Source organism: Pleuronectes platessa, chromosome 17 (genome assembly GCF_947347685.1).
Source record: "Pleuronectes platessa chromosome 17, fPlePla1.1, whole genome shotgun sequence".
Lineage (NCBI taxonomy): Eukaryota > Metazoa > Chordata > Actinopteri > Pleuronectiformes > Pleuronectidae > Pleuronectes > Pleuronectes platessa.
In genome coordinates, this window is record NC_070642.1 from 3,470,146 (window position 1) to 3,495,779 (window position 25,634).

At 40.8% G+C, this 25,634-nt stretch overlaps 2 protein-coding genes across 2 annotated transcripts in view; one reads left to right on the plus strand and one right to left on the minus strand.

The window, feature by feature from the left end:
- The window catches only part of nt5dc1 (5'-nucleotidase domain containing 1), a 55,195-nt gene that overhangs the window by 18,816 nt on the left and 10,745 nt on the right, over positions 1 to 25,634 (plus strand). Inside the window, exons 7-9 of the mRNA XM_053445099.1 lie at positions 10,628 to 10,802; positions 14,918 to 15,015; positions 21,705 to 21,826. Of these exons, the coding sequence (XP_053301074.1) occupies positions 10,628 to 10,802; positions 14,918 to 15,015; positions 21,705 to 21,826 (395 nt within the window). The remainder of the gene's footprint in view (positions 1 to 10,627; positions 10,803 to 14,917; positions 15,016 to 21,704; positions 21,827 to 25,634) is intronic.
- Positions 1 to 25,634, minus strand: part of col10a1b (collagen, type X, alpha 1b) — a 43,789-nt gene that overhangs the window by 14,951 nt on the left and 3,204 nt on the right. The window contains exons 2-3 of the mRNA XM_053445098.1: positions 25,511 to 25,554; positions 21,735 to 22,060 (exon numbers count right to left, since the gene is read on the minus strand). The gene's annotated coding sequence lies outside the window, so the exon portion shown is untranslated. The remainder of the gene's footprint in view (positions 1 to 21,734; positions 22,061 to 25,510; positions 25,555 to 25,634) is intronic.

A 25,634-nucleotide genomic window follows, 5' to 3' on the forward strand; every position in this document is an offset into this window, starting at 1 on the left:
CACACTCTGCTTTGACCTTGTTAAGAAGTAAGTATATGTGTGTATGTTGACATAGCAACGGTATCCATGTTTTTACAGCTTTGTTTACGTTAGATGATGAAGTCATCCATGCCACAAGTCTTTGGCCTCAATTAGTCTGGAAAGTTGATTTAAAGTCTTTGTTGCATTTACAATGCCCAACCTACTGGGTTCGAGGATGATGAGCTTTTTCTTTATGACGTACATGTATAGAAGTAAGAGTTGAGGTGGATTTAATTACATAAAGGGACACCTCGTTCGCTTATGTTTTAAGACTCAGTGAACACTAATCAGACAGTTTGTGGTTCGATCCCCATTTCTGACCAAGTGTCCATTGGCAAGTGTCCTTTAGCAAGATACTAGTTATGAATGGTGATTTACCTAGTATCTGTGAAAAGAAGCCTTTTGAATGTATGTGTAAATGGGTGAATGCGGCTTGCATGGTAGATATTATCAGAAGAAAAAAGGTTATATAAATACAGTCCATTTACCCTACTAATACTGGGCAGTTCCTCCCTCAAACAGCCATAGTTCTTGGTTATTTGTTAAATGGTGTATATATAGAGCACTTTTCTAGTCTTGCTGACCACTCAAAGTGCTTTACAGTACAGTTTTTGCCATTCATACAGTGCATCTATGGGCAGCCGTCAGGGGCAATCTTTCCCAAGGACACTCGACACTGGGATCGGACCTTTAAGCTCTACGTTCTGAGCCACAGGTTTAATGACGGCATCTCAACATTACTGCAGATTTGTCAGCTGCACATTCATGCTGCCAATCTCCTGTTCTACCACATCCCAGAGGTTCTACTGGATTCATATCAAGTGATGGGGAGGTCATTGATGTATTCTGATTTGGCGGTGTTTGTCTCTCTGGCTGACTGCCAGTGAGAGCACAGACAGACGGGTGCGCCAGTGAAGCATTATATTCGTTCTGAATGTGCTTATTACAGTCCTGCGAGGGCCAAAGACGCTGGCTTTTTTCAGACAACTTTATCTATTGATGGCTATTGGGACGTGAAGATGGACGTTTTTTATTGGGGCCGTTTTTCATTCCTATTGTTGAGGGTTAAGGACAGAGGATGTTAGCCCTATGAGACAAATTTGTGAATATGGGTTACACGAATACAATTTGATTGATTGTGTTTCAGAAACAACTTACCAAACCTACCTTCAAGCAGTTACGTATGAGAGATGTTAAACAAAAGTAATAAACACAACATCAGGCCAGCTGTGCACACCCTCTATCATTTTTATAAATACCAGACATGATGTAGTTTGATGTTTTTCTGTTTACATTTTTTGCTGTTCCCACTTCCCAGTACGTTAAATATGTGTGTTCAGGAAAGGCAACATTTACCCTCACCCCTCCTGTCTCCGTCTCGTTCCCTGTCTCTGTCTGAGAGGACATGTAAACACCACAAACCCCTCATATCTCACACCATCACCAAAGTTAAGATTTAAGTGCCAGTTTTCCTCTGTTTGAATCAAAGTCCTCGTTCATGTATAAAATGATTTGTTTGGTATATCAATCCGTTATAACAGTCTTGCACAGCTTTGTAACAAATGCATTCAGAACATATGTTCACACACCGATCACATATCAGGGCGGGGACATTCACTGTTATGTCTGACTTGCTAAATGTTGTTATAGCGATGCCCATGCTTTGATCTGGCCGGACCGCTCTCAGATAAGCAAAATTTGTGTTTTGCAGGCAACAGTAACAGTTGAGGCACTTTCTGTATCAAATAAACAACTCTCTCCTAATGAACTGCTTGGACCAGGAGCTGTGCAGTAATGCTTGGAGTCTGATGAAAGCTGGTGATACCAAAGAGCTTTTTAATAAACGCAGCCAGTTTAATCAGCATTTTATGTCATGACTCACTATTATTGTGGTTGTGGACAACACAATGTATTTGTCAGATGTTGATATGTTGTGCTACACTTTGGTAAATGACGATTTTTTTTTATTGAATTGTACTGTCAGGATACACGATGCAGAAAGATCTAATATCATAAGCACTTCTGGCTTTGGCACATGGCAGTCTTCTATTTCTCTCATTATGCCTCATCTAATTCATGCGAATGGGACAGACCTGAAAATATAATCCTTCCAAATTATAGAGGGACTTTCTTCAAATTCGACACTTGGACTCCAAGTTGATCCTCTGATCAAGATATCTCAAGAGTGTTTTTCATTATATTGGCACAAACTTTGATTCAAGGATGAATGTCTAGAATTTGGTCATGTTAAGTGATGAGATTTTATTACCAAAAGTTCAAAGCACTTCTCTGGCCATTATTTAAAGGTAAGGTTGGTTTTCTCTGAAACACTTAAAAAAAATATATATATTTAATTCCTCTTCACAACCTGAAAGTTGCAAGTAATAAAGTTCTGTGAAAAAAAATGAACACTCTGGTACTCGCATGACTGTAGGGAACACAACCGATGGCGTACATGTCTGTCACTAACTGATGATCCTACATACGTGCACCCAGACTGCGCTCTCACTGTGCATGATCACAGTCTTCACAAGGCGAAGAGAACCCCCTGAAGCAGAGACAATATCCAGAAGTTAGCAGGTGAATAACATTATAGGCGACTACTAGCAGTTGTCAGTGTTCATATGGGTGCGGTTTTCACAGAAGAGTCGATTGGAGGGGGTGGGATTTATCGGTTGCATGTTTAAAAGTATAGCATGCTTTTTTGCTAGCTTTTCCAGGAATAATCATCCTTAGATTTAAAACCAAACATCAGAAACAGGAGAGCCTGTAACCATATGCTTTAGTGTTCCCTGTACCACCCCATCTGATTCACCCGTGCTTTGCCATAGCATTGTTCCATGAGAATATTGCTAAGCAATTGCTAAGCTCATGAGATGAGACTCCTAAATTGCAGTCTACGCCTTGTTTTAAAATAGTCCTTACAAACAAACATTTACATAAGAAAAACCCTTCTATAAGTAAGACAATGTACCATATGAGCGCACTCCCTCCACTTGGATCAAATGTCCTACAGTAGCCTCAGTCTGCTGCAAAACACTACGTCACACTGTGAGACGTGGTCAATGTGACCACAAGAGGGTTATATACTGTACATCTGGTCGGGATGTGGATGTGTTTGTCGCGTGGTTTTGCATCGAGAATCAGAAAGCCAGTCCAGAAATATGTCTGACTCTTTCAACTTAAAATAAAACACAAGAAAAAGACAAAAAGGCTAAATACAAATGGCAAACAATTGTTTTAATGAATAAAAATCTAAATCTTAAAGCTTTATATATATCTGTATATATAGATAGATAACTGAAAATACTCATAAATTATCTGACATGAATCCTATTAATTCAACATAACAAAACTGACAATAAGTTTAGATAAAAAATTCTTTGCTACCCACATATTGTGTCTCCTGTAGCCCTGAATGAAGCTGATGGTGGCCTGATTGTAATCTATTGTTTATGGAGATTGTACCTTGAGATGGGAGTATAATTCGTCTCTTTGAGTGCCATAAACCCCCTATGATTAAAACAAACCTGGCAGGCTTGGGATTTTACACGTTTTTGCTTTCTGTGCATATTTTCGTCCTGCATCTGTCGTCAGCGCGATTCAGCCAAGATAGATAAACTTCAATAAGTTGAAGGGCATTTTAACTTGAGTTTTTAACTTTTGTTTAAAATTGCTGTAATATGCATTTGGATTCTTCAGCTTCTTTTGAGGCAGTTGCAGAAGTGACTATAACAGTTATTTTACACCTTATGGGGAACTAAAAATATGGTTCTGTTGAGATCAAGCCTTGAATGTATGAATCCTCACGGTTTTCTTAAGATAGCTCTGGCTAAATATAGCTCTGGTTTGGTATAATGACAGATTTCAGTGTCTCTCACATTTGCTCAGAGGGGGAATGACTGTGTGCCTGGCGTCACTGTCCCCCACAGTGATGTGCACAAGGGTGTCCAAAAACCACTGTATATTTTGTATCTGCTGCCATTGTTCTTGTTTGTTGCCTTTTCGCTCTGCTTCGATCACATTTCTTCAAAAGGCAGAAAGTCTATGAGAGAAGAATCTTTTAGATTACATCTACCTGTCAGGTGAACAACTAAAAGTTTCCCTTTCACTGCCAAGCGTGTCTGTATGTAAGGGCAACGTCCATACTAAGGTTTATGTCTTTGTTACATTACATTTGATCTGGTTAGATTTGGTTCCATATTGCAATTTGGGGCGCTGTGTAAATAATTTTGTATGGCGTATATTTTTCCAGTCAAGATCACCTACATTAAATGTCTTATCAGTTTGACAGGTACCATAGCAGTGCCATATCATTACAGTATTACTACCAACTTTACCATTACTCAACCTACAAAAAATTTAAAAAGCCAAAGCGCTCTTCATTCAAACATTAAATTGTTGGAGGAAAAACGCTGCCCAAACTATCCAAAAAAGCCAAACTTTTACCTAAAGCATTAACCCTCAATTGCATTTGGACCAAAACAATGGCCCATGCTGCTGAAAGAAAATAACTAAGGGCTAAAAAAAAGTACAAAGTTTTGTTACCTTAGTAGAAAAATGCAACCCCAACAGGTTTTTCCTGTCCCAGCAGTGGTGGCAGATATGGATGGGATATCCCCTTTCATTTGTCCTTTATCGTGATACAAGATTAGAAATTCAAAATTCTTTGTCTTTGCAGAAATATCTTCCAGGTTACAACTAGTTAACTCCTCCATGAACATTTAGTGTTTCAAGTTTGGCATATGGTATGACCCAGCAACGTAGGGTACCTTTTACCTAGTACACCTACCTGTGTTTATATAAAAAAAAAAGCAGCAAATTTGACATACTACAGTGTATATAACATATATAACTTTATATGAAAGATATGATCATGACAATCTTAAGATTCTCCCTCTGTCACTGTCTTAGAAAAAAACTGTGTGCACCATGAGGGACATAATGCAGCAATTTATGGTCAGTCTGCTAAAAATGGAAAGTCCACAGATAAAATGGCCTGGCCAGTGTTGTCCACGTGGTTCCAACAGGTGCTGGAAAACATTGTCTGTCTGGATGCCTTTTTAAGACAAAACACCAAAGATTATAGCTTTCCTTTAGAGATCTTCTCCACGTGCCTTGTGTGGGCTTGATGCACATTAAATATAATGAGAAAATGGATAAATGCGTCTTTTTTCATATTGTTATGATAGGCTTTATCTTCCTTGCTGATTAACTGGGCGATTAAAAAGAAAACTAACGTGATTCTGGATTCTGCCCCCTCATCACTTTTGGTGTGGCTGTTTGTGAAACGCACCCGGGCTTGGCCCTAATTTGCACTGCAACTGTTGATTTGTGTATCCGGTCAGGGTGCTTTGATGTGTGAGAGCGATGGAGCTGCTGCTGGTCGCGGTTCTCTATGTGACGCTAGGCAGCTCTCCAGCCGTCCAGGCCCAGCGCCCAGCCTGCACGGCACGGTGCCCAGCCACAGGCCTGCAGGCCCTTGGGCCACTTGCGTCCTAAATTCACAGCCAGATCCTTTATAGCCACATTTAGTCCACGACGCACCCAAACACACACAAATGTAGTAGTCAGCAGGCCCTGGTGATGAACCAAGCAGCGTGTAAAATATGCTCTATTGTACTTGTGGATTGATCACACATTACACAACAGTAATAATCTGGCCTCTCTACTCTCAGCCTAATGCCAGAGAGAGTGCGAAGTGGTTTACAAGTTTTTCGTAGATGTTTGGCAATTATGCAGGAAGAAACAAAGCACAGAGGAGCAGAGGTCACTGATCTCCATCAAGTATTACAAAATTAAACCACCTGCTGCCATGCAAATAGTCTTTGGATCTGAATGCAGACACACAGAGAACCAAAGGCCGGACATCATTTTATGCCTACTCACTATTCCGCCAGATTCTGTGACTCAATGCAATCTCCCTTTGAGGATAAAGAAGTGGCTCCTGGTTCTGTGGTTTTTCTATCCTGCCAAGATAAATAGGTATCTACTGTATTACAACACACCCTGCAGCTGTTTACTACTAGAATTTGAGCTTGTTGAGGTTTTTGAAATATGTATTTATTGGCCTTTTGTTTGGATAGTGACAGAGAGACAGGAAACGCGGGGAGAGAGGAGGTGAGTGACAAACAGTAAATGGACCAGTAGTCGAACCCGGGACCTGCTGCTACAGGGCACGTCTTTGCACTGTGCCACTTACCTTTACCATGCGCCTACTCTGGTATTAAGGAAATTTCAAATTTATTCATTTGTTGGCACTGATAATATTATAGTTGCAATGAAGAAGCAAATAACTGTAGCTATTGGTCCTTTTAAAGTTACAGTAAATGGTCTGTATTTATAAAGTGGTTTTCTAATCTAGATGGTAAATGGTTTTGTATTTATAGAGAGCCCTTCTAGTCTTGACCACTCAAAGCTCTTTACAGTACAGTTTTACATTCATACAGTGCATCTATTAGCAGCACTTTCTTGTTCTATAAGGGGCAATTCAGGGTTCAGCATCTTGCCCAAGGACACCTCGGCATGCAGATGGGGAAGACTGGGGATCAAACTGCCGACCTTCCGGTTGGAAAACGACCGCTCTACCCGTCTGCCACAGCTGCCCACAAAGTTGACCTCAAAGCACTTAACAGTAAAAAAAATTGCCATTCACACACACACATTTATACAGTGCATAGCCGTCAGGGGCGATTTTGAGGTTCAGAATACTGCCCAATGACACTTCAGTTTACAGAAGGGCAAGATTGGGATTGAACCAAGGACCTTCTGGCTAGAGGCCAACCCACTCTTAACCCTGTGACACAGCCGCCCCAAGTTATGATTCAAAACGAAATACAACGTACAACTTTTCGGATATTTACTCTGAAAGTGCGCTAGAAATCATTAAAAAATTATAATGGCACTCAGAGAGTGGATCTGGATCAGCTCCTGAATCTGCAAAAATGTTCATAGATTCTTTCCTGACCTACACTGCATGGTAATTCATTATGTAGTGTTCGCGTAATTCTGCGAAGTAACAAAATAAACACGCAGATGAAAGCATTATCCACTTTGGGCCAGATATACTAAGATCCCCAATAAAGAGTGGTAAATTGCATGTACAATATAGCAGATTGCACGTTTGGTTGGTGGGCGTTTTGCGGGTGATCTACTAAAACTAATTGCGCAAACGATAACAGGTGCAAACATGGTAGAGGCAGCATTTAAATGAGTGTTTTGTGTGCGTCACTAGTTTCCGCCATGGAGCATTACGGAGAGCAGAGTGACCGCAAGAGCAGAGGGAAATTGAATGCCATGGAGTTGGAGGTGTTAGTGAAGGGGGCAAACAAACATGTTGTTGATCTACAGCAAATAAATATGAATATTACTCAAAGAAATACGATATGGGAGAGTATCTGCAAGAAAGTAAACGCTGTTGGTAAAACAAAAATCGATGAAATTAAGAGAAGATGGTAGGATGTAAGACCAAGAACAAAAGATAAAATTGCTCATACTAAAACCTTGCTCAATAAAACATGTGGCAGGGGGGGCAGTTGAAGAGATGCCTCTGACCAATATTGAACAGTAGGTGCAGTTCACTTTCTGTGACACTCGCGCCATTGAAGCGCACAGGGTCAGCGGTGTATCTGGTCGCAAGGCACAAGGGGATAACACAAAACTCTGGCGCCATACAAATAAAATATAATTAAATTTATTGTTTTAGTCTGTGTTTGTCTGTTTATGTGTGTGCACGGTAGAAAGATTATCCAGAAACTACTCAAATCTACTTCATAAATGTATGTGGTGGTGCCCAATTGTATGGGTTCTTCTAAAGAATAACCTATTTAATTTTGGTGTGGATCCAGATCAGTGGTTGGATACAGGATTATTGTTTTCACTTTCTTTCACATTGTGAGATATAGGGTATTGTATATTCTGGATCTTGATAAAAAATATCTGGCATGTTTATGGGAACGATATTAATGTGAGTGAGTGACATTTGGTGTAAATGCAAACAAAAATCTGATTCTGGTTCATTTAAATTTGGTGTGATGAGGCGGATTGTTGGGCCTTGGCAGAGGTATGTGCCCCCTAGCTCTAGTTCCATGATGGTGTTTAACCAACATGACCATTCCCTGGATCCTGTGTCAGCTGTGTACTTGGGTGGTAAATGTAAGGTCCTGGTGGAATAAAACAGCTTCTGCTCTGTGTTTCTGCTGCACGCTATCTGATCGTTTGAACGTTGCACAATGAACGATGACGAGGTCAGTTGTTTATCCTCTAGCACACATCACTGCTCCATGGAATTTGTTGTTTGGAGGGTCCCAGAGGAGAAAGCCCCCTCACACTGAGGGCCAATCGTTGGTCCCCATGACCTGCCCTTTCTGTTTAACTGAAAGTGAAATGGTCTGTGGACACAATTAACTTCAGAAGACATTTTTTTGTAACGTCAGACTCGGATGTTTACAAAAGTGTGAAGTCCAGGCTCCTGAAATGAATATAAGCCTCTAGTTGCCTGTGTTTGTCTCCATCTTCAGGTTGGAACCGTCTACTGCAGCTTGAGAACCTCCAGGAGCTTTGTTCTTCCTCAAGATAGTCCTGTGTTCCACCACCGGAGGGCACCATGCCCTTATTTTTCAAAATCTGTGCTGCAGGATATTCATTAGTCCTCCACATTTTAGGCTTATCTACAAGAACTGAGAAGTTGACATGTAGCTAGTTAGGCAATTGTGTTGACATTGTGCCAAACACTTCTCATCTTTAAAGGATTAAAGAGGTTTATTTTGTCTTTGCTTGAACAATTGGGAAAGATACAAGAGAATGAAATCCATTGAATCTGTTCAATATAAATCAAATATCAGATCAGCTTTACCATGACATTGTGACTGAACTGAAACTTCAGTCCAAATAGATAACAAAACTTCCAATTCACCTTCCATTGCTAAGCAATCCTCTTCATAGACTTAATGCTGTCATGCCCTGTCAAGCGATTGGCAAGACCTTATATTTGTATGAGGGTTAGAGTTGGAATATCACGTGGACTAAAAATAGACTTTATTAAAATATAAAAAAATCTCCGACATCGATATACAAACAGGGAGCTGATTTTCTCACTGGCTTCTATATAAATTGACGAATTTACCGTACACTCTAATGTTTTGCCGTCCTGAGAGTGGCACCTTAGGTTATGTCAAACTGATTTCCGATCTGCATGAACGAATGCCAAACCAGAAAAAAAGGGTTCCAGCTCAAATAAGCACTTTTAGTCAACAAGACATCAGCTGACACGGCACAGCACTGGTCATTCAGATATGTTCAAGAGTTGATTGCTTACGTTACCATTAAATTGCAACTGTTGATCTGCGGTCATCATAACGATTTTTCGGTGTCTGTTTAGTGTTTAGATCATGTTGCTAAATTAGGACTTCAGCAGCAACAGTACCAGTGTGTTGTTCTAATGTGTTTTGAAATGAATACCTGCCTATGTGCGTCCAAGTGGCACTGAAGGTGCAGGGATGCTCCTGAGGTAGATGTTCTGAAACATCAAAATTCATGAGAACACACCACTCAGCCTCACCCTGCACTGTATTTATAAGCCCTCTTTTCTCCTGTTCCTCAAAATAAGTGATGCAAAATTCTCTCTTTTTTTTTTTTTTAACAAATGCCATTTGTGGCTTGCATTTTTATGTCTCAGGATGAATCCAAATATGATCTATACGTACAATCGTCAAGTTATGCTACACATAGAAAAGGAGAATGTTGTGCTTTTCAGTGTCACTAACTTGTTCACTGTAATTGAAAAACCTGTCACATTTCCTCTCAGTACCACGGAAAAACACACTTTATTCTAAACTAGTATTACACAACATGTATATTGCCAATCAGCATCAAGTGCCTATTTCCATATAATTCATGTTTTATTCATGAACTGTTCCATTCATCTGAGAACCTAAGGTAAAGGATATTCTGTGATAGACTGGGATTATGTAACAGAGTGCGGGAGAGCTTTGCCTTATTTAGCTGTGTTCAGTCTGCTGACAGGATGTACTGAAGGGCAGCTGGGGCATCATAGTGTGTAGAGCCCACTGACATTGCCTCAGAAGTGGGGAACCTGACCCTGAGGTCCCCTTTTACCTCTTTGAATACAAATATGGAGAATTAAGGCAGAACTCAATAAATGTAAAAAAACATAAGCCATGTTTTGCTTTATCTTAACAGCGCCTACAGAGAATACTTTCAGATGTTTTCTAATACTCAAGGATGAACTAATCGATTTTGGGAGTCAAAGGTCAAGGTCACAGTGGCCTCACAGAACATGTTTTTGGCCTCTTGAACATGATAACTGGAGATGATAACTTCAGTGTGTGAAATCTAGTTTAGGAATTAACAGCATTGTCTTAAAAGATATATTCACCAATTTGGTGTTTGGATGTTGGTGACAGAGAGCTGTTCCACAATCTTCAACTGGTTGTCAGATGGGTTGAGAGCTTTCAAATGTGAGGGCCATACCATATGATACATTTAAGTGACGTTGCAGATCATGATGATCCCACTGTGTCACCTTAAATACATCTTTAAGATCAAATCGGGTTGTCTAACTGTATCTCACTGTGTCTCTGCACAGAGGACGCAGGGACTTACTTCCCAAGTGTGAAGAGGGACCCAGGCCGATACCTGCAGCCCTGCTCTGACTCTGTCAAGACCTGGCTGCAAAGCATGAAGAAAGCCGGGAAGGTTCTCCTCCTCATCACCAGCTCTCACAGCGACTACTGCAGGCTCATCTGTGAACACATCCTGGGGTAAGACTGCCCACACTGAAACCACAGACTGACCCCCTCCTTAATAAGACCAGGACCCAGTCTGCAGTGCTCACCTTAACATCCCCCACAGGATTTATAACCGGGAAGTCTGCTACGGACCGAGCTGGGAGTTTTTGCATCTCCCTCGACTCACAACATTCCTTACAAGGCCCTGCATGCCATTAGTCATTCCTTTAGTCAAAGGTGGCTCTTATGTCCACCTTGAATTACCATGAAAATTCCTTCATACCCACTTTCCTGTCACTTGCTTAAAAGTTAAGTGGTTTTTCAACTTTTAAGCTGGCTAGTTTCTAAATTCTAGTAAAAGGTACTAAGTTTGGTGAGCTGAAATATTCAGGCCAACTGGTGCATGCAATGCCTCAGGGGGACCAAAAATCAGCAAAAGTGATGTGAGTGAATGTTGGACTTTTTCAAGTGGGTATAAGAACATGAGTCCAAATTCATGCTAACACCACCTTATGATGTGTTTGTGGCTTGCTCAGGTGTCAACAGAGAATAATTAATTGAGGTTTAGAACCCAAATATAAATAACAGACAAGCCGGGGTCTTATAATTAACTTATTACCATACCATATTTGGCAAGGTACGTGAAAAGTGGAATCCATCTTGTCACACTTAGCCATTTGTTACAATGTCCAGAAGTAACACTCAGCACTTAAGTTTATTCCTGTAGGTGTGCAGCAAAGGGATTATTCTCTTAGTGGGCTTTTTGTAGTTCAACACTGGCTTTGTGTATCACTAACGTCCCTCTGTGTGCAGCGCCCCCTGTGTGATGTAGGCTTATTTTTGAAGCCTAAGCCCTATTATGCACTCGACCAAGCAGCAAGAGGGCCTTGAAAAAACACAGTGTCCATGTTGCTGCTGTGATTGAACTAACATAAAACTCTCTCATTCTTTGTGAGGTGCTGTTGTCTTTTAGTGCGCTCTCCCAGTGAGGTGGTCTGCTTTTTCCCTTTCCACGCTGTAAGCTGATTGTTCTTTGTACGGCTAAATTGCAGGTCGACTTAAGGCCACTTTGCCCGCTCTGGATGCCAATTTGTCTCATGTGGACCCTGTGGCCCCCGCCTCCCCCCACGCTTCCCCTCGCTCACGATTTCCTGTTAGGCAGTGATCAGCCTTGGCCGTTCCTGTAGTTCCTCACCCCTTTCCCCTGCTCGCCCGCTGTTTCACTGGCTGCCCCCTCCCCTCTCACGTCCATGACTTCCCAACACCACAGCATGCGACGCCTTACCGAGAGAGAAGCTAGAGCCTCAGCAGTGCATGAGTGTATGTGCACTAAATCATATTCAAATGACTGCTTTACAAGGTCAGGGGAGGCAGATTTATGCTGAGACTTTCAAAGATTAGGCCAGCTTCATCTTGTCAGGTGTAGTTTGTAGAGTATTTTCATTGAGTTGGCCTTTTGAAAATCGTTCCTGTCCTACTATAAGTCAAGTGTTCCTACCTCAAGGAATGTAATACATGCTAATTAATAAAATAATTAAATTCAGTCAACCCAGTACCAAATTCTTTCTCTCATTGTGCGTCACATTAGCACTTCACTATCAAGACAGCCTCTTCTGCCTCACTACACAGCCCTCCTCTTCCAGACAAAAACCTTGCCCTCAGCGGCTTCAGTGTGGTGAGTCGGCTCCAGGCCAGTGACAGTCAGCTGTCAGAAGTAGCATAACAAGGTCAGAGCTGTCTGGAGACTACTTGCCAACAGCCAACCACCTGTTCAGAGAAGCTGCTGTTATTTGGCCTGACCAGATAAAGCATTTACTGCTGGAGTGCTGCATAGCTTATTAATTTGTTAGGTGTCCATGTGTTCAGCTTTTTTTTATCCCTAAGATGATACCAGTTTAGACAGAGCCAAAGCTTCTCCAGCTGTGTGAAATCAGCTGTAACTTGGCTCCATTCACATGATATCGATGCATATGCAAACACATTTTCACATTTTAAACTATCTTTAGAACTATAATGGTTACTCAGCAATCTTGCCATTTTAAGTCAACATTGTGGTTTTGTGTGGTCAAGTGTGGAAAAGGGCAGAGGCAACAAACATAAGCACAAACCACATAGTGTGCTTCAAGAAGAGGCAGATCAGTGATATACAAAGCAAGTGGTGAAATAAAGGAAACCCACTCAGAGAAAAGTTCCTTTGCTACAAAAAACGCTTTCACTTCTGGACTGGAAGCAGATGGCTAATGCATGGGCCACAAGGGCTGCGTGAGTGACACCTGTGTGATGAGGAACATCTTTTCAGGAGTGTTTACACTGCCTGTGAGAGCAGAGCAGCACAGATATGATGCTCTTCAAGATTAAGGCACATGGTTCAGAGAAGACTAAACAGTAAAAATTATCTTTTTCCACAGTTCCAATGTTTGTCGAGTATGTCACAACACATTGAAACACTTATTGTACCAGTTTCAAAGTAAAATCACTGTAACGTTTCTGTTGACTGTATCGATCCATTTGGTTCACAAGGATTGTTATAGTCATTGTAGAACCAGAAGATGCACGGTTTCATGCTGTAGAGTCCTAGCATTGCGTTGCGTATATCGCAGTTCTTTTATTCAAGGAAATACAGTATTTATACCATAAACCTCTCATTGCAACTGCGCTGCAGACACATTGCCTGTGTAAAAAACAGAGTTCTGCGGCGCAGCCCTGGCACGTAGCTCACACAGGTAGAGTGGCCCTGGTGTAACTCTGAGCAGATGGACACCAGATATCAAATATTGCCTAATAATGGAATTTGACTGTTAAAATAATAATAATGAATTTAGCAGCAAGCTACAAACACAACATCTAAGATATTGCCACATTATGGCTGTAGCTAATTGTTAGCAAACAGTTGCCTATTTATCCAGCAGACATAAAACAATGTTAGCATTCATTGTGTCAGGCTCTTAGCCACCTGACACAATGAAGTCCAATATTCAATCAAATGTGACTCTGTATCTGCTAGAGTTTCATAAAGACTTAGCTGCTTTAAACGTGTATTGTTTTCTGGCAACATGTTGGCAGCACAACAAGCTGCAAACAAAACATTGAGAGGCAATACTAGCATAAATTTTGACAGGTTTCGCCATGTTCCTAGACACCTGATAAATACAAGTCCAATATTCACTTATATTTCACTTTTAGCAAATGTTTGGTCTCCTATAGAAAAAGATGTGACTGTTATTACTTAGTGCTTCATGGCGTGCATCAGTTTGCCTAAATCTGTCTGCCTGTTGCTTGTTTCTGCACAGCTAGCTGCTAGGTGAGTAATCTTAACTCAAAGACCACTTTCAAAAAAAAAAATAGGATTTCAAAACTTGCTAGCTTTTACACTAACACTTAAAAGTTTTAAATCAATTTGCATTTAAGCTAATAGCCTGTAAGGGTCTAAATAACATGTTCAAAGCCGGGAATTAATTTTCATACTTAATGAAAAATAATGTTTAGACTGACAACTTTATTAAAGTTATTTTAAGGTAATTAGCCATCTTCCGGAGCCTTAAAGCATACTACTTAAATTATAAGTATTATATAAGTATTTTAATAAATGCAAGTCTTAAACTGCTGAAGGCACAATGTAAATAGTGGGACCTTATACAAACCAGTGTGTGTGTAAATAAGTCCTCCCCCCGACGAGGCCTGCCTCCCAGTTTGAGGACCTCTGCTCTATACCATAACTTCTCGCTATTAACTTGTCAAACATCAAAATGATAAGTTTACGTGTTTATACATTCCCAGTAAAATGTCCTTCCTGTTTCATAAGACACCCTATATGGAAGAACCTACAGAGGTTCTTATATCTTATATACCATGGTTTCCTTGGAGGCACCATCAAGCTCCTTAAATGCTCATTGTAACTCCCTGTGGGAGTGTATACTGCCCTCTCAAAGTGTTGACTTTATCAGTCTAAGTATTCCTTCCACAGTGCCCTGTGTGTACACCGTTTATTGCAACAAGCTTTTCATCACATCTGTACAGACTATTTGGCTTCACTGAGTTATTAGTGCTTATATAACTCAGTGTCTTTGGATGTTGTCCAGGCATTGTCCTTCATGCAGCGGCCAGGCGCATGTCACAGAGGTTAATGTTTTTTCTCTGTCTGTCAACAGGAAGGACTACGAGGAGCTGTTTGATATCATCATCACAAATGCGCTGAAGCCCGGTTTCTTCTCCTTGGTACCCCAGCAGAGGCCCTTCAGGACCCTCAGTGAGTGCTTTAACACATCACCAAATAAACCAAATAAAGCCCATCACATAAAATATTCTCTTTATAGTCATATCATCCTAATAAAACATGAGGAGCTGGAGCCATGAATTTACCATATAACCATAAATATAGTATCATCAACTAACACTGACAATTCCAGTCCTTCTAAATAGATTTTAAAAAATCCCTCAGAGTAAATTTTCCAGTTAAACAGTCAGTGTCAATTACATAATTGCTAGGTTTGGTACTATTGTACCACACCATTCTAAATTATTTAACACAAACTCAGTCTAACCACTCTACACTTCTTCTGTTCGGTGAGTCATCTTACATCTGATGGTGGTGGTGATAATGATGAGGATGTTGATGATACTGGCAGCTGGGTCTCCAGGTTTGTGTTGGTCAGACTTCTACTTCAATGTCCCAAACAGAGATGCAAACTTAAGTGCATGTTTTCTCAGGACCTACATACACTCTATAGAACTAGAGCAGAGAGAGATACAACAACTAGAGGTTGTTGTATCTACTGCAGCGTTGGGTTTGGTTGTTGTTTGCAGTTCAGTGATTTAATATGGGACATTGCAAAACACATAAGCTTGTACCACATTAAACATATTAACAAATATGTTCTGTTTAATTTGTTTCCTTTCTTGCCCTGATATATCTCATCTTATACCTGCTTTGCAAACTCAACCGCATATTCAGATGTTAGAGCAGGCTTAAAGTGCACGTTAGGAAAATACATGAGTTTTACTATGTCTGGTTCTAGCAGATCCACAGCAGCAACAAGGCTCCTTCACTTATTCTCCATGGTAGTGAGGCTTCAGCTTCTTAGCTATTAACTCGCTCACCACAAAACCTGCCTGTGTAGCATTATCTCTGTCAGAATGTGGTGTTGTGAAAGCTGTATGTTGGGCACACACTCCTTAACTTTATCTAAGATTGTTTGTCTTTGCAACTGCATATCTCCAACTTGATTGCTACCGAGATTGACCTTCTTATTAACTGCAAGCTCCTCCCTGAAAACTAGGCTCGTATTTAATGTCTGCAAAAGAAATTGTCATTTATCTTCATTATACTCATGAACTGTCGGATCAACTTATCTGGGGTGCCAGAGATTCCCCACCCCTGACCTACAATAACACATAGATATGACACTGATATTGGTATGTGTATCCCAATCCCAATTTATAAGAGCTTTGAGTAGCACATAATTAATTCCATGGTACTGAGGAGGAGAAAGTAATCCCTCGTAAATCAGTGCGACCTGCTTGTCATATGCACAACAAACAATAACTTTTTATGTATTTGGCTGAACTGACATTTTGAGGGAGCAGTGCTTTTTAGACATATGCTACATCCCTTGTATTATTGTAAAAGATCATACAGAATCAGACATCATACCAGATGTAATTCTATATTCAATATGAAGATTTCCAGCAGCCGTTGGTGTTAGTGAGAAAAGATCATCTGTCATCATCTCATCAGCTTAGATCCCCCTCAGCAGTCCACTTTACTCCATTTACCTTGGTGGACTGTCTCCCATCTCATTAGCCCAGGCATCTGTTCCTGGATGCTCATGTTAAACCAAGGAGCTGGTGGTGGACTTCCACCGGAGTAAACACTCTCCTCCGACACCAGTGAACATCCAGGGAACGGACATTGACATCGTGAGATCTTATAAGTACCTGGGTGTTCACCTGAACAATAATCTGGACTGGACTGATCACACACAGGCTACCTACAAGAAGGGACAGAGCAGACTCTATCTGCTGAGGAGTCTGAGGTCTTTTGGTGTGCAGGGAGCACTCCTGAGGACCTTCTTCGACTCGGTGGTGGCATCAGCCATCTTCTTTGGAGTGGTCTGCTTGGGCAGCAGCATCTCGACAGCCGACAGGAAGAGACTTAACAAGCTCATCAGGAAGGCCAGCAGTGTGCTGGGGTGTCCACTGGATACGGTGGAGGTGGTAGGAGACAGAAGGATGGTTGCTAAACTATCCTCCCTGATGGACAACTCCTCCCACCCCATGCGGGACACCCTGGCAGCTCTTAACAGCTCCTTCAGCCACCGCCTGATTCACCCCCGGTGTGTGAGGGAGAGGTACCGCAGGTCCTTCCTTCCTGCTGCTGTCAGACTGTACAACCAGCTGTGATCCCATTGAACACACAACACAATTTGTGCAATTTATTTAATTATTTAATTTAATTATTTAATTGTTCTATTATTTACAATTTATTTACTATTTACTTTTTGTTGCTCATTGTTGTTTTTGTTTCTTACTATGTTGTTTTGCTCTTTCTTTTCTTCTTGTTGCACTGTACCTGCGCTGCTGTTGTAAACCCTCAAATTTCCCCACTGTGGGACTATTAAAGGATTCTATTATTATTATTATTATTATTAAAGGTGTGAGCAGCCAGCTGGAATGTTCCACGCATCTGGATTGTCTTCCTGCCAGCAATAACACAGGGGATGCATTATGTGAGAAGACAGGATGATCTACTCACTGAAATATCCTTCTCTCCCTTCTTCTCTTGCTCTTCCTGAGTTTTGCCACGTTGGCAGAAATAAAAAGCACCAGTATCTGTTCCCCCGGCCTCTCCACAGACAGGCCACTCCTTTTTGGAGCTGGAAGTATTTTTTGTTTGATTTATTGGCAAATAAAGTTTATTTGGAAGGATTGAGGATTACTGATGTATTAAGTGTGTACTGCTTATTATCTGTTCGAAATATATTCATGAAAAGTTCCACTTCTCACATTAAATGACTCATTTTCTGGGGCCTTTCAATGTTTAGTTTATATTTTCTATCTGCTTGTAGGGGCTTTTTTTAAACACTGAAACACAGGTCAAAAACAGAGGTGAGGTTATCTAATGCTGTGTTAACATGTCATGGTGCTCCCAGCCTTGTGCTCAGTGCATGCTGAGACAGACTCAATCCCAATGCAATCCTGAACAAGAAATGTAGCTATAGCAAATTAACGTATGGATCAACTTAATGTGGCGGGCATCAGGAATCAAACTATGCTTTTCATAAAACATTTAACTCGAGGATTAAAGTGGTGTCAGAATTTGGACTTTAGTCATCTAGCTGTTGCAATTAGAAATTTGGAATGCCGACAATACTGTGGGCGTTTGCTGCACTGTTATGATGACAAGGGGGTTGAGCTCAAAGCTTTTGAGTTACCAGTCAGTTTATGCTTCAACCCTCCCCTATGGTCATGAACTTTGGAAATGGAATGCAATTATTTTGCACTTAACCACTACCACAGTTCATTCACCTATTCAAACTGTGCTTGTACTGTACACAGCACTTTCACTCTCATGTCTGGTTCAGTATCTTGCACAAGGACACCCTTCCTCCTAACCCATAGCCAACACCCCAGAGCTTTGAGGAGTGACCTGACAAGGCAGTTTCTTGGTTTCCACCGTACAGTGGCGGGGCCAACCCTGAGAGACAGGGTAAAGAGATTAGACATCCGGAGGGAGCTCTGAGTAGAGCTGCTCCTTTGTTGTCGAGGGAGACAGTTTGTGGTTTAGCAATCATCTTTTGGAGGTTTCCGACAGACCTAAGTGGTCAAATTTCCTCGGGTAGACCCCTTCTTTATTATTGTGGTAACATTTATTGTCATATTGTCGGTTTTGCAGATATTCCGAAAAACGAGTTAGCATGAAAAAGTTATAACCTATCTAGCATGAAAACCTGTGCAGATGTACAGGTTTTCAGGCCAGCAAACAGCTCTTTATCCTACCTGCAGTCATATGTCTGCAGAGACTAGTGGTACAGTGGGAGGACATATACTGTACATGGCAGGTGAAATCAGGATTCTCTAATCCTGATTATGGAAACATTTATATATTTATATAAATGCATTTAACAACAAAAACAAAGATAAATATAAGTTGTCCATGTTCCTTTGTGCAAACTAGTTATTTTTAAGCAAACTCAGCCTTAAAAACAGTCTGCACATTTAGTCTCAACATGTTTATGTGATTTGGTTTGATCTGGTACTAATCAGTGGCTTTCCTTTCTTTGCTTGTTGCTGATTAACTTGATCTGGAGCCTCAGTGGTGTGGTACCGACTCTGTTTTAGGCTAAAGTCTGATAAGTCTCTATTTCTGCTGTTCTCCAAAGACACCTCACATATAAGGTTTTATAAGGTTTTGTTCTTCACCTTACTACACCCACATCCTTCACTCCTGCTTCCCACACACCGCTGACTTTACTGTTATTCAATGATTCTAAACTTATAAATCTGTAATTTCTCACTTAAGGAAAATTTGTGTGTTTGTGTGTGCGTGCAGTGGAATGACATGGTTGGTCTGAAGCTGTCCTTCTTTTCCAGTGGTGTATAGGTCAGACATCTGTCCTGTTTCTTTCCATGAGCAGCAAAGGGCAGTTACGGTACAGCTACCATATCTATAGCATCACTGAATCTGCCAAACAAATGTAGCCAGTAAATAACCAGAACAATCTAAAAGAAAACCTTTGTTTGTTGCTTCAACAAGCTTTGTGGTTAATGTAAAATATCTCTTCACATCAACCAAGAATGACACATTGAATGAGTCAATCAGAATAAATGCAAAGCTGTATTATGTTCAGTGTCTCTTCATCTCTCCATTGTCTTATCTACCGTTTCTGTTTAAATGTATTATGGCTTTGTATTATAACTTGACCAGCACACTGACTTTTCCTATGGGTCGTGGAGGGGGGAATAAATTATATAAAATATATATACCATATACCAAATTCAATATAACATGAAACTTCCCTCAGTTTGCCATTGGTGGTTCTGTATTCATAACAAAGAGAGAGCCATCACGTCTGAACCAAAACCTGTCGTTAGCTACCACTCCAAAGTGTGTTTAGATTGGGTCACTTGCCAAATGGTAAAATCATTTCAATACATTTTCAAAAGTATATTGACACTGCAGTCCAAATTACAACAACAAATGGGAAAACACAACAGCAAGTCGTTTTTTTGATTAACAATACAAAGTGAATACATATTCTAAAAATATGTAATCGATGTAAAAGGTCTGTATTTATATAGCGCTTTTCTAGTCTTGACAACCATGTAAAGTGCTTTACAGTACAGTTTGCCATTCATCCATTCACACACACACACACACACACACACACATTCATACATCTATTAGCAGCACTTTCTGTTCTATGAGGGGAAATTCGGGCTTCAGCATCTTGCCCAAGGACACTTTGGCATGCAGATGGGGAAGACTGGGGATCGAACTGCCTACTATTGTTGGAGGAAGATCGCTCTACCACTGAGCCACAGCTGCCCTGATGAGTCGGTCTGGTGCAGTAATGTGAAAAATATTAACTAGTTTTATAATGTGTAAAAGTTCACAGCATGCAGCAGAAATAATATTTGAAATGTGCGAGACAATCCTCCAAAAATACATAATTAAAAAAATAACATAACATAATGTATTTTATAACTGCAGGAGCTGATGTACATCATGATTCTTTTATTTTGGTGAGAATGCCACAGGACATCTCCAAGGCTGCTGCTCATCTCAGCAGCAGTTTCCACTTCTAAGTCCAGACCACATACCACTCATTCCTCTAAAAGTCCAGTGTCCTCACAGCTGTTCCCGCTTCTGTGTGTGTACACTCCCACATGTGCATGTGCTCATCAATGTTCCTTCACTCGCTCCTGTCACAATATTTTTAGCATATTTAACCTCAGTTTGAACCTGCACACCCTTTACTCCTAAGAACACCACGGTTTTGTCTGTGAGGATGAGGAGCTTCTTTAATCCTGCCACTGCTGCTGTCGTCTTAAATACCAATCAATCAACGTAAAGACCACTGCCTGTCCAGAGTAGCAATTACCTACTTCTGAGAAGCTTCTCTATCGATTCCTAGATGACAGTCAAGGACATACCACATTTAAAAGTCATCCTTTAAACTGCTTCAACACACTATTATACGCTATTATAGACAAATGATTGTTATTTCATTTATGTGTGCCTAAATTAAAGTAATTCAAATTTTTGTTTCATTATGGCTTTTGGCCCATTTAAGTATTAGAATGTCATGTTTTTATTTATCTTATCTTTTGAAATACAAATCTGGTTCTGTCTAAAATGGAGGCAAAATACCAACATGCAGAAATAAGTGTCAAACAAATGGTGCGTGCATAAAGTAAGGCAGCTCACAAAAAAAGACAATTGAAAAAGGAGAGGCCAATATATCCTGAATTTTATCCCTAGGAGGGGGTCAAGCTCCAAAAACGCTGGATACAACATTACCCATAATAGCGTCACTTGGTTCAACACTGTGTTTAGTAAAGCCTAACTTATTTTCAACTCCACACCACAGCCTCCTTTGTTATAAGTTTGTAGTCTCTAGTTTAAGATGACATAAGCATATTTTTTTCAAAAATGTATCTGCTCTTTTTCTTGTGTTAATCCTGTTGCAACCTATTGATCCATGAGGGGTCCTAACTCATAGTTTAGGAACAGCTGTAGTGGTGTTATTGAAAGCAGGTTCACTGTCCACATGATTCACACAGTGCTTCTGCTCTTGTGCTTTCTTTTGAGCCTGCTGCTGAGTGCTGTGGTGAGGTCTGGTGCTGAATGACTGAAGGCTGTGTGGCCATGTAGCTGCTGGTTGTTTGGAACAACTTCTGCAATCATGTATTCTGATTTTATTCCCTTTCCTGCAGTGGAGGATGTAGAGGAAAGAGAGGGTCTACCTTTGCTGGACAAACCAGGCTGGTACTCCCAGGGTAACTGGCCCCACCTCCACGACCTGCTGAAAACCATGACAGGGAAACCAGAGCCAAAGGTAGGCTCACCACCTCGTTTTTCACAGGAGTAAGCAGCCAGACGTCTGGCTGAAGGACATCTCCGACTCACTTTGAGGTTGACTCCAACTTTGGTTTTGGCAGAGGCTGAAAGAGATGAGAGCTTCACGATAAATCAGCTCAGGGAGATTCACACTGGTGTGATGGAGAGGAGGAACGTGGCCCTTGGCATGAATGTCGACAAGGCTCCTGTGTGCCAGCATGCTGGGTGTTAACTGATGAAACAGACAAATATTTCCCCTCAGACAAGCTTCTTATGTACGCTTTTACTCTCAGGTAGACAAAAAGTAAGAAGCTAAAACCAAGGTTGGATTTTTCTTAAAGGTTCAGTGTGTAAAATTTAGGTGAAAGGAATTTGTTTGCAGAAATTGAATATATAATAATCCTGGAGATGTTTTCACTAGTGGATTTCATATAAATCCTATGAATTGTTGTTTTCTTTACCCTAGAATGGGCACTTTATTTTTAAATACTTTACAACGGGAGTGGGTCCTCTCTACGGAGGCTGCCATGTATTTTATTGTAGTCCAATCTAGACAAACTAGACACCTTTTGAGTTTTATGACAACTGAAGGTTACCATAGGTTCTCTTTCATGTTTGTAAGGGGTGGATGAAGTGAGGGGTATTCAGGTATAACATGCAGCTTCACCTAGCCTGACGTTGTCAGACTCACAATTCTAGTCAGAATGTGAGTCTGAGACCGCTCTATTGGGCTGTGATTATGGGGCGTGTTTCAACTGACCAGGAAGTAAAATTCTTCTTCGCTCAATTGGCTAGACCTACAACCAATCAGAGCAACGTAGTATGTGACGTATGCTAAGCAACGCATTGTGAGTTATTTACTAACGCCGGGTTCACACCGGACACTTCAGCGCAGCGCCAAGCCTTAAATAACAGCTGGCTCCCATCCACTCCCATGTTAAAACTTTGTGCCGGTCACACCGGAGGCTGAAGCACCGCGAGGCAGCCTTGGCGCAGCGCGGTGCTTCAGCCTCCGGTGTGACCGGCACAAAGCCGTGCAGCGATCTACTGGATCAACGGGTGATATTATTAGCGCTGCCCGGCGGTTCAGCGTCGCTTCAGTGTCCGTTGTGAACAGCCAAGCGCCGGGGCGATAGGGATTAGCGCGGTGCTTTGGCGTCGCCTCCACGTTCTGTGTTCCTCTTTCAAAATGAATGCGCTGTCGATGTCTTCTAAAACAGACTCAATGGCAGCATCTACACATCTCAGCTCGCCAGCGGCAGGCATGTTTGTTGAAAACAAATTCAACCCAAGGGCACTTTGATGACGTGGTTGATTACGTTACCGTTGATCATCTGTCAATCATCGTATAAAGCCCGCCCTGACAATCTGATTGGCCCGGTCGGGCATCATTTTTTCCCAACGGAGCGACTCCAGACCGAACCGTCCGACCTAAAATGTTGTGGGAGGGGCTAAGTTCGTCTGGCATCCAGGCTAAGCTTCACCACTAGATGTCACTAAATTCTACACACTGAACCTTTAAGTCCTAAGATATCATGAATGAATTATTACCATTTCAAGACCAAAAATTGTATGTTATGTATGTTAATTGTTGTGTTTTACCTAACATTTACATACATTTACAAAAACATTTTAGCGAAGGACAGGGCTAAGGACAAGCTACTTGGCGCATGGCTCTCTTTTAGGATTAGAAGCTACTGTATCTGTCGTGGGACACTTGACATTGGTCAGAGAAAGGGGTGTTAAGAGAAAATCTACGCTACCACAAGTCTCAAACATTGCTGTATATTGAAAGTGCAGAGTATATTTAGCTGAAGACAGTTCACACATGAAATTCAGTTTTCTTGATCAGAAATCATGCTCAAAGTTATCAGCGTCATATTTGTGCGTCGCATAGGCAGAAAGTAAATGAATTCAAATATTCTAAAAACGATAGCGGGATGTTAGGCCTTCTTCTGTGCTTCTCACAAAATGTTTAACCACAAGTGAAATGAACCTTTTTGTATAGAATTTTTTTTAGTGAGATTTTTGCTCAGCATCTTGCCCTTGGCTTGACTGCCAGTAGCTTACTAAACCTGGAAGAGATCCTTCTTTCAAGTAGAGCTGTAAACAATTAATCGATTGAAAATTACCGACAGCCATTTGGACGTCAGTTAACCGTTCAAGTCATTTTCAGTCAGCAGATATATTGTAGTTCCTCCAATGTAAGGGTTCAATGCTATTCTTTTTTATTTATCAAGAAAACATGAAAAAGAGAAGATCAACAGACAGAAGGCCCATATCGAAAAAATAGTTTGAACCGAACAATGTTGGATGGACAAAAAATACTATATGCTTGTTTTCAATTTACTAGACTAAACAATAGACCAAAGAATAGATCAATTATTTATCTGGCGATTAACTTTGAATCACCTTCTTTGAGTTTGAGTTTAAAATAAATGTATTTTATGTTTGCGACAGAAAATGCCTATGACTTTAACCTCACTTTGGTCTCACTAACTTGGTAATGTTTGTGTCAGGTGAAACATCCAGTCACAGTGGTGTCTCATATTCTATTATCATGTCTTACTGGACTGAAAAATAAAAATACAAATTATGACTAATAAAACAAACCCTCCCAGATCAGGCACATACAGCTCTGTATCATCTAACCCCTGAGTCCACCCAACAATACTCGTCATCATCCACATCCACAGCTCCTTCTCCCCCTCTCTCCCTCCCTCCCTCCCTTTCTCCCTCCCTTCTGCTCAATGCCTCCTCTGTTCCTCAGCCACGTGGAGAAAGCTCTTGTGGAATTCAGTATTAACCTTCACTTTTAGCAGTTGGAAACACTCCTCCACGGTGACCTGAAGCGCTCTGAGTGTTTGCACTTTTCTCCACTTTCACCTGAAAAGACTTAATGCAAGTGCTTTGAATAGAGGCATTCAATGGAGATTACAATTCCCGCTCTGAACTAGAGTTTGAATTCAGTACAATCATAGTCAAACTTTTATTTAGCAAGCCGAAGAAAAATAAAGCTTTATTTTACAGGTCAACAATTTTCCTAATATTTTCCTACAATACACAGTGAGTCATAGCCATTTTCGGGGGGGGGGGGGAGCTTAATTTACCGACAGTAAGATTAATGAGTCCCCAAAAATGTCCAGTGTCACAGGGTCTACCAGTTGAAGACAACCCCCTGCATTACGTCAATATTAAAGTAGTGACAAAATTAAACTAATAACATAAATAACTAAACTAAAATGATCTTAAAATGAGTACGGAGATATGTCTCATTCTGTCTGAGATGCATTAAAAATAATTTTCCCGGCTTAAGATGAATGTTTTTTGAACATTGAATGAACATTTTAGACCAACTGGGGTCTCATTACCCCATTTTTTTTTTTTTTTTAGCTTATGATCGTGTGATTGTGATAAAGGAGAAAAACATTTTTGATGTGATTCTTGAAGCTGTGAGCTTATAAAACTCCTCATCAAAGTATAGCAAACTAAAAGCTGGTGAAAGCTGCAAAGAGCTGAGGATCGACTGTTGATTCTTAGTGGGATCAGAAGCAGCAGAAGCTCTAATGTTTGAGAGTCCTCAATGCAACTTTCACACACATTTAAATAGTGAGCAGAGCTAGTCGAAGTTCTTCTTAAATTAAAATAATTCAAATGCATGTAGTGTTCTGATATACTGTACCTGATACCAACTCCTTTAAATCGACCCAAGTAATTGTCCAAGTTCTGTGAATATACACAAGGTCAAAGCTGAGATGTTTGTGTTTCTTCAGTGAGTCTCTGATAAGTTGTACAACAGTTTACAG